The 15,247-nt window shown below is 33.1% G+C and overlaps 1 protein-coding gene across 1 annotated transcript in view; it reads left to right on the forward strand.

Moving 5' to 3' along the window:
- The window catches only part of LOC148273601 (lysophosphatidylserine lipase ABHD12), a 30,506-nt gene that overhangs the window by 9,387 nt on the left and 5,872 nt on the right, over positions 1-15,247 (forward strand). Inside the window, exons 3-9 of the mRNA XM_088238444.1 lie at positions 1,396-1,511; positions 4,123-4,236; positions 6,441-6,572; positions 8,972-9,064; positions 11,008-11,139; positions 13,156-13,307; positions 14,855-15,016. Coding sequence (XP_088094570.1) covers positions 1,396-1,511; positions 4,123-4,236; positions 6,441-6,572; positions 8,972-9,064; positions 11,008-11,139; positions 13,156-13,307; positions 14,855-15,016 — 901 coding nt within the window. The remainder of the gene's footprint in view (positions 1-1,395; positions 1,512-4,122; positions 4,237-6,440; positions 6,573-8,971; positions 9,065-11,007; positions 11,140-13,155; positions 13,308-14,854; positions 15,017-15,247) is intronic.

Below are 15,247 nucleotides of genomic sequence, written 5' to 3' on the forward strand. Positions count from 1 at the left end.
TATTTATGTTTTTTTTTTTTTTTTAGAATTAAATTATTTTTGCCCTCCTGCATTCATAATAAATAAATGTGAAATCTGTAATTGGCCTTACTTTTTTTTAATTGTTACTTTGTACCTTGCATTTATATAAAGACTATATGATTTCCTTAATAAATAAATATATGACAAAACATAACATTTAGAAACATTAAAATTTAGTTGGTTCCGAGTTCCCCAATCAAATATATTATATACATCAGACTGGAGAAGGTGGCAATCATCTAAGGTAGAAAAAAGTAACACTAGATGGGCCTCTGATTGTAAGAATAATTATATTGATTATTACACACTTTTTGACATATTCCATTTTTCATTAAAGCTAGAAAATTATTTATGTCAATGAATTTATTCACCTAATCTTTGTTTTTATTTTAATAAACTTTGGAATTATGTATTTATTTTACTGGAGATTGTATCACACACTTATAACATCCATACGTTTGTTTTGCTTAAGTATTAATCATATTTACTATAAGTTTTTGTGACAATAGACTGTGTTGAGTTCTGTGCAAGATGTTTTTACTGAAGAACATTAAAATTTATTGTATAATTGGATTTATTTTGAGTTTGTGTTGTATGGATACGTAAGTTTATTTTAATACTTTCAAAGATGGCTCTACACTAGAGTGGGCCAATGGTGTATGAAGTTTTTTTATTTTTTAGACATCAAAGTTGCATTTTAGATCACATTAAACGTAAAAATTATTTTAAAAAATGTTCCATTCTACTTTTCGACAGTTGTCTGATCATTTCGTTAATTACCAATATTGATAAAATTATTTTTTGTTGGTAAAGTAAATTTAATCACATCAAAAATTCAAACACGTTTTAAAACTACCGAAATGCAAAAAGTTTACACTCCGCAGAACTGATTCCGTTGAGCGCCTGGCTAATATTGACGAAAACAATGGCTCATCAAAACAATGCTACCCATTTATTACATAACAAAGTACAACTCACTCCCCTAGATGCTTATTTAATAAGGTTTAATGTACATTATAAAATTTAATTGGACTGATTTTCTTACTTCAATACGAAACCACAGCCGGTTTAGCGCAAAAAAAATACTTTTTTAAAAACTTAAAGCTCTGGTTAAGGGCCAAAAGTAGTATTAAATATTTTTTGCATTCCGAGTAATCCAAAAGGCAACTTTTTAGACCCCTTTCATTTCAAAATTCGGAAAAAATATATATTGGCCCACCTGCTAGGGTTGACAAGCGCAAGCTTGTGGATTTGGAGTTTAGGACGCCATAACACCACGTCTCTCACGAAACCCTAAATGTCCTAAAACCAACAGTAGGTACAAATGATTTGTTATTTTTGATGACGAGTTATATTTTTTTGTTTTCTTTTCAGATCAGGCGTCACAGCACTATGCTCTATTATAGGAGGGGGCATTCTGTTTGTTATTTTGCCCGCCATCTTTAACTTGAGTCCACAAATGCGAAGATTTTTCGTTTTTTTAAACTTTTGTAAGTTTACTCCGAATAACTCCGTTGAGAGAATGCTCAGTCTGAATTTTCTTCATAAAAAATGTATTCTGTATTTTCTCCCTGGATTATTTAATTTATTTATTTTTAGTTACATTGAGAACATTAGAGAGTATCCAATTAATTCTCAACACATTAAAAAATATACATATCAGATTTATTGAATAGAAGAGAGAAAAAACAAAATGTAAATTGTCATGTAAAATTGACAAACATATTACAACTTGGAAATTGCCCTATTAAGAGTAATCCCACTGTCATGAAATATATCGACATCCGAGGCGATGCGATTGAATAATACGATTGCTCTACCTACCGGCATAACCATTGGCAGGCTGGTTCTGCATCGCGGTTGGTAGAACAACCTGTGTTGCCTTTGTCGAAGATAATTATTTTATTTTATTTTATTTTATTTGGGAAATCAACAGTTCTACATACATATTTTTAGTAAACAAACAGATATAGTGTATAAACGCAGAACTAATAACAGATTTCCACATAGTATACAAAGTTAGTAAAGAAAATATATTACATATCAAATAAATACATACTATTTATACATATAAAAATGTTATTTTCATGTACTCAATAATCAAAGAATTTTTTCACATTTATTTTAAGAACATTAAGTTACTGTAAATTGGGCGGGATTAGGACAAAAATGCTTGAAGAGAGGATAAGGAGGGGAGGGGAGATGTACATATTTATTATTATAATGTCTACTAAGTTACATAATGCATTTTTAGTGTAAATTTTAAATCTGACAGAGTGATGTTTGTGTAATCTATATTTTTAAATTTTGTATTGTATATTGAAAAAGTCCTACGAAAAAAAGCATTTTTAACATACGATGTTTTACTTATTGGTACATGAAACAGGTGGTACCGTCTACAAATCCTGGCTGGCACATGTATTGTTATTAAACCAAGCAGCTCTGTACAGTCAACCATTCCTATCATAATTTTGTAAAGCAGTAGTTGGTCGAAGGTGGAGGCAGTGAGAGTAGATACATAAGAAATACCGGTTTTGTATTTAAGGTACTTTATAAATTTATTTGGAATATTTTCTGTTCTACTTATATATATGGCATACTGGGGATTCCATTATCAGGGACAAATAGACGGAATTCATTCAGAATATCAGAATTATGTATGCGACACTGGCGGCTCCTGACCGAAAACATTGACAGTGCATTTCTTTACATTTTGTCAACTTGTAACTTGTTTATTAAGTTCAATCATTTATGACAATTTCCAATTTTTAAACTTCTTGGTCAAACATAGGCAAAATGGTGAATGTTACACAGTGTGTAAAGTGGCCACTTAAACCAGCCAATGACAGGTCACAAGCCCTGTAAATGCCTAGACTTCCATATTCCCTTATTTAAGGTATTCTCCATCCCTGTTGTAATTTGTTGACCTTAATGACTCCCGAGGGGGTGAAATCCAGTCTTTTGTCTACGAACATTTGGACAAACTCAAATATTGTAATGTATAGTGTATATAATATTAGATACTAACACACTAACTTGTATATATAGTACTAACACATGTGTAAATATTTAACTAAGTATAATCTGGCAAGTAAATGTTTGTCACAAGAGGCAAAATTAGCAGTTCACAATGGAGTCCTGGTCCCGACCCTGATGTACTGGAGCGAAGTATGGAAAAACAGGGATGAAAGTAGGCTGAATGCTGTCAAAATGCGATCTCTCAGGCGAATGTGTGGTAAAACTATGTACGATAGATGCACAAATATTGAGATCCGTACATTATGTAAGGCTGAGACAAGCATTATCAATGCAAATGTTGATGGATGCAGAAATAGAGGAAGACCGAGAAAGACATGGCATGACCAAATCCAACAAATACTTGAAGATGGACATGTCAAAAGTCGGAATAATCGGCGCGCGTGCATGAGAAGATGTATGAATGTAGAGGAATGTGGCAATCTATCCTCTCTGCCTACCCTTTTGAGGAAACGGCGTGATGGTTCGTTTGTTTTGTTTTGTTTATGTAAATACGATAAAATATTTTAATAAATATTTTTTTTAAAAACACATTGCAACAGAGATGAAGTACGCTTTTGGGAAAGGAAGAGAGAAGTCTAGGCAGATGCCTATGTAGATGTCATAAGCCCTGTAGATACAGGGCTTATGACCTGTCATTGGCTGGCTTAAGCATAAATCAGCTCTTTAACTTCACAAACATCAACAGGTGAAAGAATTGAAGGAATATGGATGTTTAAATATAGGCAGAAGAGTGCATGTTACACAGTGTGTAAAATGGCCACTCAAACCAGCCAATGACTGGTTATAAGCCCTGTAGATGGCTGGAGATAGAGTGATGTGGCGTTCTATCCTCTCTGCCTACCCTTATGGAGAAATGGCGTGATATTTTTTGTTGTTGTTGTTGTTGTATGTTTGTAAGCATTTATTATAATTTTCAATAATGACAATATGCAATGGCGATTGGATTTAACCTTCCTCTGGTACGAGTAATGCTTATGACGAGAAAATTCAGTCGGTCTCGTCTTCCTCATGTAACCAAGTTTGACTTCGAAGTAACATGCTGATTTTTGTACATTTTTCCAGTCCAATGGCCTTTAAGTCGACACCTTCGCAAGCCGAAAGAGCTGGGAATAGAAGGGACCAGAAACCTTTACATAGAATCGTGGTCAAAAGTCCATCAAAAGAAATTAGTTCTAGGTAAGTCATACATCCCAAAGATAATGAAATACTGTTCTTGATGAAGATACATTTATATAATTGGGACTTGAATAAGTTCTGGCTCTTTTCAGACAGATGGTGTTATCTTCAAATTCAATTTTTAAATAATGTGAATGGATGCCGTCCATGCGCTCTGTAGCAGCAAGACATGATATAATCTCCTATCTGTTATCTGTAGTATGGTCCCCTCAGTATAATGTATATATTAATCAAATCGAGAACATTCAAAAGAAATTTATAAGGAGCCTGGAATATCGTTTTGGTAATATTGAAAATCATTGCGGCGCATCTTTGATTAATTTTAATATAGAATCACTCCAAAAAAGGTGTCTTACATGTGATTTGATTTTTCTTTTCAAAATTCTAAATAATATGGTTGATTCGCCGTACCTTGTAAAAAATATTGGTTTCCGTTGTTCTCTTCGCTATACCAGATTAAATTTCCTTATTTATATATCAACTTGTAAAAACAATTATACCACAAATTCATTCATTAGACGTACCTGTAGAAAATACAATGGACTTAGTGTTTATATAGGCATTTTTAACTGCATGTATTTGTACAGAAAATTTCTTCATGGAGTTGATTATTTGGGATAGTTGCTGAATGTACATCTTGAGTGGTTTGTGCTATGTATATGTGCCGCATGTAATTTATATGTTTGTGTATGTCTTATATGTGCGTTCATGTGTGTGTGTGTGGATGACTCGGGTATGCATTCGGTATTTTGATTTATTACCAACGATAACCTCCATGGAAAACGCAAATGTTACCAATTATTATTTTCTCACTTGAGTTTCTTATTTATTTTTTTTTATCACATTTAGTGTTTAAATATTTTGCATAATTTATGTAAACTCAATTGGTCTCTTTATTTATTTATTTTATTCAGAAAACATACAGTCATACAAAATAAGTATTAAAAACAACAATTTTTTAACATAAAAAGACCAATTAAGTTTTCATAAATTAAAAAGATATAAACATTAAATGTGACAAAGAAATAAAAAATAAAAAAGAGTTTTAAGTGAGAAAAGAATAATTGTTGACATTTGCGTTTTCCATGGAGGTAATAAATTAAAATAAATAAAAATACCGAATGTACACTCCGAGCCATCCACGCACACACATGAACGCACATATAAAACATACACAAACATATACATTACATGCGGCACATATACATAGCATAAACCACTCAAGATGCACATTCAGCAACTATCCCAAATAATCGACCCCATGAAGAAATTTTCTGTACAAATGCAACGTGCAGTTAAAAATGTCTACGTCAATACTGAGGCCATTATAATTTCTACAGGTACGTCTAATGAATGAATTCAGGGTATAATTGAAGATTTTAGTGCACCGTTCACCCTGTTCCCGGCACTCACCCTCCTTTCAATATCTTTATCGGCCTTTCCGTCCCTAGTAAACATACTTCCCAGGTACACAAATTCTTCTACCTGATTCAGAATATCTCCGTTCACGCTGATCTCACATTTAGTTATATTTTCAAAAACCATCACTTTCGATTTATCAACATTCATAAGCAAATCGCTTTTCTTGCATACCTCGTAGACTTTTGTTACTAAGAATTGAAGGTCTTCTTTGCTGCTAGCAAGAAGCACGGCATCATCCGCATACAGAAGACAGTTAACAGTTATACCATTCATTTTTGCTCCCATTCTTAAATCTTTCAGTTCTTTCATACAGTTATCGATGTATATGTTGAACAACCATGGCGACATTACACATCCCTGTTTGACTCCTTTCGGAATATTAAACCACGATGTGAATGACCCATTCACCTTCACACATGCTGTGCTGTCCTTATACAGTGACGCAATAGCCCTTGTCAGGTTGCCATTCACTCCATACTATTAATAATAATAAATATTAATATTTAACAATAATAAATTTAAAAAATAATTATACACACAAGAGTAAAGAGTTGAAACAAAAGTGAAGAACTAATCATTATTTGAATTTTTAATTGTTAATTCTTTTTCAAAACACAAGACTTGATCATCAGCGGGCGTGGTATAAAAAAAATCTAAATCATGATTTTATATGAAAATATTAGGTCAGTTATTTTCCTGCGATCCTCCGAGTAGGTAAATTCAAAATTATGCGACGTGTCTATTTCGTATAGAATTGTTATATATCGATTTTGTTGTTTTAGGTGTCTGGCATGTGCTTCCGTCAAATTATTTGGATTTGCTAAACTCCAAAGATAATGTCGACAAAGATACCGATGATATTTTTGATTCCTTTCTGCACAACGGACTAAGACCCATCATTATATATTTACATGGTAAAGTTTTTTATTTGTTTTATTAATTCTAACAGGGAAATATCACATTTTTTTACATTTTCAAAGTAATAAAGGTCTATAAAATCATCATCATTCCCTTTCCGCACCTAATGGTGCATAGGGCGCTGCATTGGCACACCAATTGCAGCGTATCTTGATCATTTTTGTTACATGAAGGTACGATGATCAGTCTCACACTGCAGGTACCAGTCCAGGGACTATGAAATATGTTTAGTGTAAAAACACCCTTTTAAATAAATATTTCATATCAACCATCTCGGGAATCGAAGATGAGACCTCCTTCATGGTAGGCAAACGCGCTGCCCAGCAAACCACGAGGGCGACATCGAAATATGAAATACTGTCCAGTAAATAAATAAAAAAATTGCCAGCATAAAAACTACTTTTAGATTTGTAATTTTGAATTCCCGCAAAAATGGTGATTCCATTGGCCACGCCCCTAATTCGTCATGATTCATGTTTATTTGTTTGTGGCCATTGAAATTTGTGTAGAACAATATCACAAATCTTGATGTCACAACAACCAAGGTCGAACACGTCGCGTTTTTTTACAAACATATTTTTTTTAAATTTATTTTTTACATTTATGTATGAAAGCATTTTTACACAATATCCATATTGATTTTGAAAATACAATAAATTATTCCAAATCCATTTCATATATTTTTATTGGTATTCGTAGTATGTGATATTTCCCTATTGAACGTAGTTATGCAGAAAGCAGCCAGCAAAAGAAAAGTGAAACTGAGATTTTTGAGCACTTTTGCGAAAAGAGTAAATAATCGAATCCTCACAACAGTTGGAATGTTTTTACTTTGAAAAATGATAAATAATGTATGCATTCGTTTTTTATGATACTAAAAATAATTTAATTATGTATATGACAAGATTTAATTATCTTTAAAGTCCTAGTAAAACTCTGATACATCGTTTTCAATGTTTAAAATATATATTTAAGAACCAAAATGTATTTACAAGTAATTCAAATAGATCAAGTCAAAGAAGGAATCGTGTGTAAGAAATACCACATTGTAAAACGAGGCTAGCACAGAGACATGCATATTTTATAGGCCCGAAATTTTTTAATTCTTTTTTTACTGATCCCAAACTTTCAAAATTTTCCTTCTTTTAAAAAACACGCACTATCCTGGATTCAAACTAAAGATATTAACTCTCTTGAACTTTGCAACAATGGTGATTGGACTCGTAAAGGTAACAAACCAAAATCAGTGATCGAACATCCCATTTCCAAGACAAACAAAAACGATTTTTTCCGAGTACATTAGCCTTGTATACAGGGGTAAATACAGGGGTCTAAATATATATTCAAAAAAACATGTCTATATAATTATTTATTTATTTATTTACACTCTTTATCAAAATACAATTCCATGTTCACTTTGCCCAGCTAACAAGGGTACATACCCCGTTCCAAGCTAGGCGATTACATTGTAATATATTATAATGGTTAACAAATTAATATAGAGCACAGACAAACAAAAGATAAACTTATTCGTATACACATTTTGATACATACATACAGACATACACATATATTTATTTATTTATTTTATTAACATAAACGGCAAATCTGCCTTTTACAAATATTTATAATATTAACATATTTGGCTTAGTATATATTTATTTTTTTCAAAAACATGAATATTAAAAACAAGATATAAAAAAAAAAAAAATCACACCAAAAATTATACAAGACGTATATTTAAAAAAATAACCTAAAAATTATACAGCATATTCAGTAGAAAGTTTAAATAATAAAACATTCTACAGTAAAACAACAAGAAAATCATAAGTACTGTTTCACACAGCTAGGCAAAGTGAACAAAAAATTGTATATGAAATGCATGAATAAATATATATAATTACCATTCACCATCTTTGAAAAAGTTCAAAAGGTTTGTTCTATAGGAACAACACCCTACACTAAATATATCAGATACGTGGGAATAACTATTGCCGAGTTCATGAAGTCTATTTAATACTGCATTACAAGTATACACTGTCTGTGAATTGTTGCTACAAAACGGTGGCACCTGTCTAGTCATTCTTCCAGGCACCCTGAAGTTGAGGGCAGAACAGTTCAGGGCAATCCCATATTGAATTTACAATTTTGAATAAATTTTAAAGGTCTATAATTTTTCTTCTATCGTTAAGTTTTAACAAATTTAATGTTTTTAGTAAAAAATTGTAATTTAAAAATTCATGACTGATTCTAAGTTTAAAATTACACACATTATATATTTTTACACATGTACATACACACACACGTACATACACCCATGCGCATACACATACATACATTCATAAAAACATAGACAATTATACACTGATACTAATTATTTATTTTTATTTAACAGGTAATACTAACAACAGAGCAGCGGATTATAGAATAAAATTGTATAAAATATTACAAAAGTTAAACTACCACGTAATTACTTTTGATTACAGAAGTAAGTATAGTAAAATAGTTATTTATTTATTGAATACTCACACCTTTCAACGGTCACGGAGAACTTTGTAGAAGGGGAAGAAAATCTACGCATTTAGTGAAAGCGCTTTCTCCACATACCCGAAAGGACTTCTAGATTACGCTGATCTTTCCATGACTGATTTAAGCTATGAGCAACTCGATAAAATAGAACGACTTCTGAATACATGCATAAATCCGTTTGTAGTGTCTAGAGTCGATTATTGTAATAGTATCTATGCAGGTCTACCAATGAACAAAATGACTCGCCTACAATCTGTATTGAATGCCGCAGCGAGACTTATTTTCGGAATCTCTAAGTTCAGTCATATCACTCCACTACTTCGGGAACTACACTGGCTACGTTTTCCACAGAGGGTCGAATACAAACTCTGTTGGCTTATGTATAAGTCACTGCACAACTCGGCTCCGGAATATCTAAGGGAACTATGCATTCCAGATGAACTAGCTGACAGGCGTCTCACGCTTAGATCAGCTACGTCTACGGCGAGAGGAAAAGTTATTATACCTCTACGCAAACAGCGCACTAAATTTGGTGAACGCGCATTTGCGGTCGCAGGCCCTATGGCATGGAATGCTCTCCCAGCAGAGGTGCGAGGCTGTGAAAGTGAAGTGATGTTTCGGAAAAAACTTAAAACCCACTTGTTCTCTAAATCATTTGAATAAATCCGTAGCACGTGACAACAAAATAAATTATTTTAATTAAATTACAAATTTAAAAGCTTCAATTAAATTAACTTAACAATAGAATCACCATGTAAAGCGCCCTTGAGGTATTTTATTACGAAAATGGCGCTATATAAGTTATCCATAATAAATAAATAAATAAGAAAGTTTTCTAAGAAAAGTGGCATGGTTGCTCGGATTACAAAGGGGTAATTATTCCTATTTTGAAATAGAGCGATCTCTTAATCTGTCTTCATTGGAGAGACATAGAACTGTGATGGACCTTATATGCATTTTCAAAATACTTAATGCTTTAAGTGATGTCCCATCTCTGTTGCGATCAATTTCTTTTCATGTTCCCAACCGTGTCACCAGAACTCAAAATCTGCTATTTATAAAATCTTCTAAAAGCAACTTTGGTTTTTATGCCCCAATGTCCAGAATGTGTAGATTAGTCAATTCATCACACGACTTGGAATTCTTTGGGATAGATCTTCCGGCTTTTCGTAGATCTCTTCGCGACTAAACAGTGTGGGATGAAGTTGGATTGGCATGGTTTAGCTCGAAGTCTTAGGTCTTTCGTTTTACATATTGTATACAATTATTGTTTTGCCCTTGTTTGTCTTTGCTAAATAGTTTTATGTTCTTTTTGTTCAGTTTCTTGCATTTATGTTTCTTCATGTAACTGTTGTAATTGGCTTAGGCCGTATATATAATAAATAAATAAAAAAAGTATATTTTTGGCCTTAGGAAATATGAACACATTTCTGATTATCGTAGGCAGCTTGCTTGCCCACTACATACCGCACACCGCATCTGTAGCTCAATCACAAATATCTATCGACATGCTAATAAGCGACGTGATAACAATTTCTCACCGTGGTTGTTTATCGTATTCGCGATCACAATGGAACATCCGCGAACACCTAATATTAAATGTCAAAATATTTACGTTTCGCGACGTATAATCCTGCTGCGCAATCACATATTTCAATTTCACCGGTGTAAATATAGAAAATATTCCAAAACTGCTATTTTTATTTATTATTTATCATGCTATTTATTGCATTTAGCCGGCGGTTGGCAAGCCTTGTAATTAATTTTAATTGTAATTAATTTTAAAAGTTTTTGTGTTAGATACTCCTTACTATTTTGCAAATGCAATATATTCTCTTTATAGTTCTGCAAAAATATTTTGGATTTGAAATTAGTTCATGAAATTAATATTTTATGTTTTAGGCTATGGGGATTCAAGTCCTTTGCCCCTGGTGGAAATGGGATTGGTCGAAGACGCCCTAACTGTCTATAATTGGGTTTTGGAAAAGATCGGAGGAAAAAACACACCAATCTTCTTTTGGGGACATTCCTTGGGTATTTATAAATCGGACACTTATATAATTTCTCTTAATTATTTGTTTAACCTTTCCCTTACTGTCCTAAAAACATCCGCGCGTTACGGTGCTGTGTAGTCACTACACATGCAAAAAATGAGAGATTTTAAATCATGAACGTGTAATATTCATCGGCAATTGCTTTAATTATTTATAGTTTAAGTCAAAAGTGATGATATTTTTAATCTAATTCCTAAAAACATGAAAAAAACATTAATTCATACTCTCCGTGTGCGCAAAGAAACCGCCCCCAACGATAGCCGGGAAGCTACTCACGCAGCTAACGGGCGTCTTAGAAAAGTACAAGAAACTTTGCTGTTCGTGCGTGTGACGCATATAAATTGTCTCTCTCACTCCCAAATATAACCGTATTATCGAGAGTGAGACGTAAAGAGTGTGAAAGACAATTATATATTAGGATTACTCTTTTGCTACGAACGCAAGATAAAATAAATATAAAAAGTACTGAAGTAACAGAGGCGATGTATCATAGCATAAACAGTAAAACAAGTATAACACTTAGTACATTTTTATAATTTAGAAGAGAAGTGATTAAAAAGTAATGATTTTAATTTGTATGAAGATAAATGAAATAAATCTAAGTTTCCATGTTTGTTTGCTAACATGTGGAACCGTGGAATAGGTGAGTATTTGGCATAGTTTGAACTATGCAAATCAACAGCAAAAGAAGTATTTTGTCTCGTCCCACGCTGTCTCACATAAAATTCACTCAATTTATAAGTTCGGGACTGTCAAGAACATTATTGAATAACTTGAAAAGCAGCACTAAATCTGAAATTTCCCTTCTATCACTAATACATATTATTTTAACTGCTTTATTAAACATTTATAGTTAAGCTCTTCAATTGGAATGTTTGATTTGAAATTCATAAATCTTAAAAACTTGTGTTGGACCTTCTCCACACTGTGACATATTAGGAGACCAAACTGAGGACCCATATTCCAACTGGCTTCTTACTAAGGTCACGTATAATATGTTTAATGCATCAACAGACTTAAATTCTCTTGTTGTTCTGATAACAAAGCCTAGGGTTTTTGTGGCTCTATTTACCGTCTCATTCATATGGGGAACAAAATGAACATTTACTCAATGTTTTCAACAGTTAACAGTTCGTTTTCAAATTTTAAGTTACGATAGGAAGAAGGAACTATATTCCACGCCCAGCTGGTATGGTGGCTGAGTTGTTGGTGTACAAATAAGTTCCGATGCATAGAATTAAGAATAGTCCAGAAGGAGCGTAGAATCATATTTGAATACACCGGACTGTGTCCAATAATTCCCCCACTATGACTCACTTTCGCCGCGCGCACTCGTGATACCGCCGCGTAATGTTGCAATTATAACACAAATGTAGGGAAAAAAAAGCAATCTGTTAATTTCTCTAAAATTTTATTGTGCACGCAGAAATATTGATTGACACAACAGAGTAGATAAGTAAAGGGTCATTTAATAAGAGTAATTGAATTGATGAACTTTAAACTTAAAATATAAAACAATTTTTATTTTACAGAGATAGAGTTGTTTAATCTGAGATCCAATTTTCATTAGTTCTCTCATAAGATGAGCAAAGTAGGGTAAAAAAATTTACTACCCTGGCAACACTAACAAAATGTTCGTTTTGTTTCTTCGACAATCTGACAGACGGAAAAATAATTCAATTTTTCAGTAATGCATTTGTTACATACACATTCATCTGCTAATTCCCCAGAAATGTGATTGCATCCTGTTTCTTTAAGATCCTAGCAGTATTTCTACACTTTAAAAGGACACAACACGGCATAGTTGAATTCAAATCAGGAGTTGCGTACTGAGCGACGTCTGCAAAGAAACTAATGGGTCAAAACGTAAACCTACTCATTTATGAGTAGTTTAGTCGCCTTATGTTTGATGTGCGTATGCGGTTTCACGACTATCCTTAATTCTATGTTGCGATGTTAAAATTATTTTTTAGATTGTTTTGTGAATTTTTCCAAGGTACTGGAGTCGGCAATCACGCGATGGCGCTATTAGCAAAAGGGGAACACGAGTCCGGCATAGTGGTGCCCAAGCGGGAGGCTAACGGGATCATTCTGGAATGTCCTTTCAACAACTTCCGCGAAGAACTAGAGGGACATATTTTAGGAAAGGTGTGGAATGTTTACTTTATTTAAAAAATAAAAAAAACTGTATGTGTTCTTATGATTTACAATATTTTTAAAGACTGGATTTCGCCCCCTAGGGAGTCATTAAGATCAGCAAATTACAGCAGAAACGGAGAACATTTTAGTGAAACAACAACAAACCATCTCGCCGTTTCTCCGTAAGGGTAGGCAGAGAAGATAGAACGCCACATCACTCTATCTATGTGTACAGATCTTGCTTCCTCTACATTAATACATCTTCTCATGCACGTGCGCCGATTATTCCATCTTTTGACATGTCCGTCTTAAGTATTTGTTGGATTTTGTCATGCCATGTCTTTCTCGGTCTTCCCCTATTTCTGCATCCATCAACATTCGCATTGTAATATTCTTAGCCATTCTTTCGCTGTCCATTTGCTCTACATGTCCAAACCAGCGCAGAGCTCTTTTCCTGATTTTGTCAATAATGCTTATCTCAGCCTTGCATAATGTACGGATCTCAACATTTGTGTAACAGGCAGAATGGCGAATGTTACACAGTGTGTAAAGTGGCCACATAAACCAGCCAATGACAGGTCATAAGCCCTGTAAATGCCTAGACTCCCATATTCCCTTCTCAAAAATGATTTCCCTCTCTGTTGCAAAAATTTTAAATATGAACAACTCCCTAGGGAGAAATTCCAGGCAGTCTGCAAGCATTTGGACATACTCAAAACATTGTTGAAATAAATAAACAATAAAGGTTTCAGCTTCAGACTTACTAACCTCACTAAAATCAACAGATTCTTGGAAAGTGGATGTAAAATATTTATTTTAAAAGTTTTTTTTGCCGTAATATTTCATTAATGAAGCGTACGACTGATTACCTTACCTTCATGTAGAGAGTGGATTCCTTAGTTTTAGAAAATTATATTTATTTCAGTGACTGAAATATGTTTACTTGAATAGGGAATTGTTTAGTAATAATTTAAATCGTATTAGTAATAGATCTGATAGTGTACTGTCAGCTCCAGGATGCAGAACTAAGTTCGCACAGAGCCACTCCTTACATGTTTGTCCAAGATCCTTCAATCTCCTAACTAAAGTATTACAAAACATCAAATCACTTGTACAGTTTAAAGCAGGTTTGAGGTCTTGGATCAGCATGGAAGGAACAGATAGTACAGAAAATTTCTTCATGGGGTCGATTATTTGGGATAGTTGCTGAATGTGCATCTTGCTATGTATATGTGCCGCATGTAATGTATAAGTTTGTGTATGTGCGTTCATGTGTGTGCGTGGATGGCTCGGAGTGTACATTCGGTATTTTTATTTATTTTAATTTATTACCTCCATGGAAAACGCAAATGTTAATAATTATTCTTTTCTCACTTAAAATTCTTATTTTTTTGTCACATTTAATGTTTATATCTTTTGCATAATTTATGAAAACTTAATTGGTCTTTTTATGTTAAAAAATTGTTGTTTTCAATACTTATTATGTATGACTGTATGTTTTTCTGAATAAAATTAAATATAAAATATAAATATAATGTGTCTCATGGTGTTTTCAGATATATGGATGGGTGCCCCTGTTTCATTGCTGGATCGTAAACCCTGTGTTACAAAATGGTGTGGAATTTAAGTCTGACGAACACATCAGGGTGTACTCCGGAGCCGTGCTCGTGCTGCAGGCTAAAGACGATATCATAGTTCCATACGAACTCGCTGTCAAGGTCAGCAATTGTTTTAAATGTTGATATATTTAATTTCCTGTTCATACCATATTTTATTTATTTATTTTATTTTTATTTTATTAGGGAAATCAACAGTTCTACATACATATTTTTAGTAAACAAACAGATATAGTGTATAAACTCAGAACCAATAACAGATTTCCACATAGTATACAAAGTTAGTAAAGAATATATATATTACATATCAAATAAATACATACAATTTATACA

Source organism: Micrasema longulum, unplaced genomic scaffold, assembly GCF_059751315.1.
Source record: "Micrasema longulum isolate JH-2025_06_02 unplaced genomic scaffold, ASM5975131v1 h1tg001899l, whole genome shotgun sequence".
NCBI lineage: Eukaryota > Metazoa > Arthropoda > Insecta > Trichoptera > Brachycentridae > Micrasema > Micrasema longulum.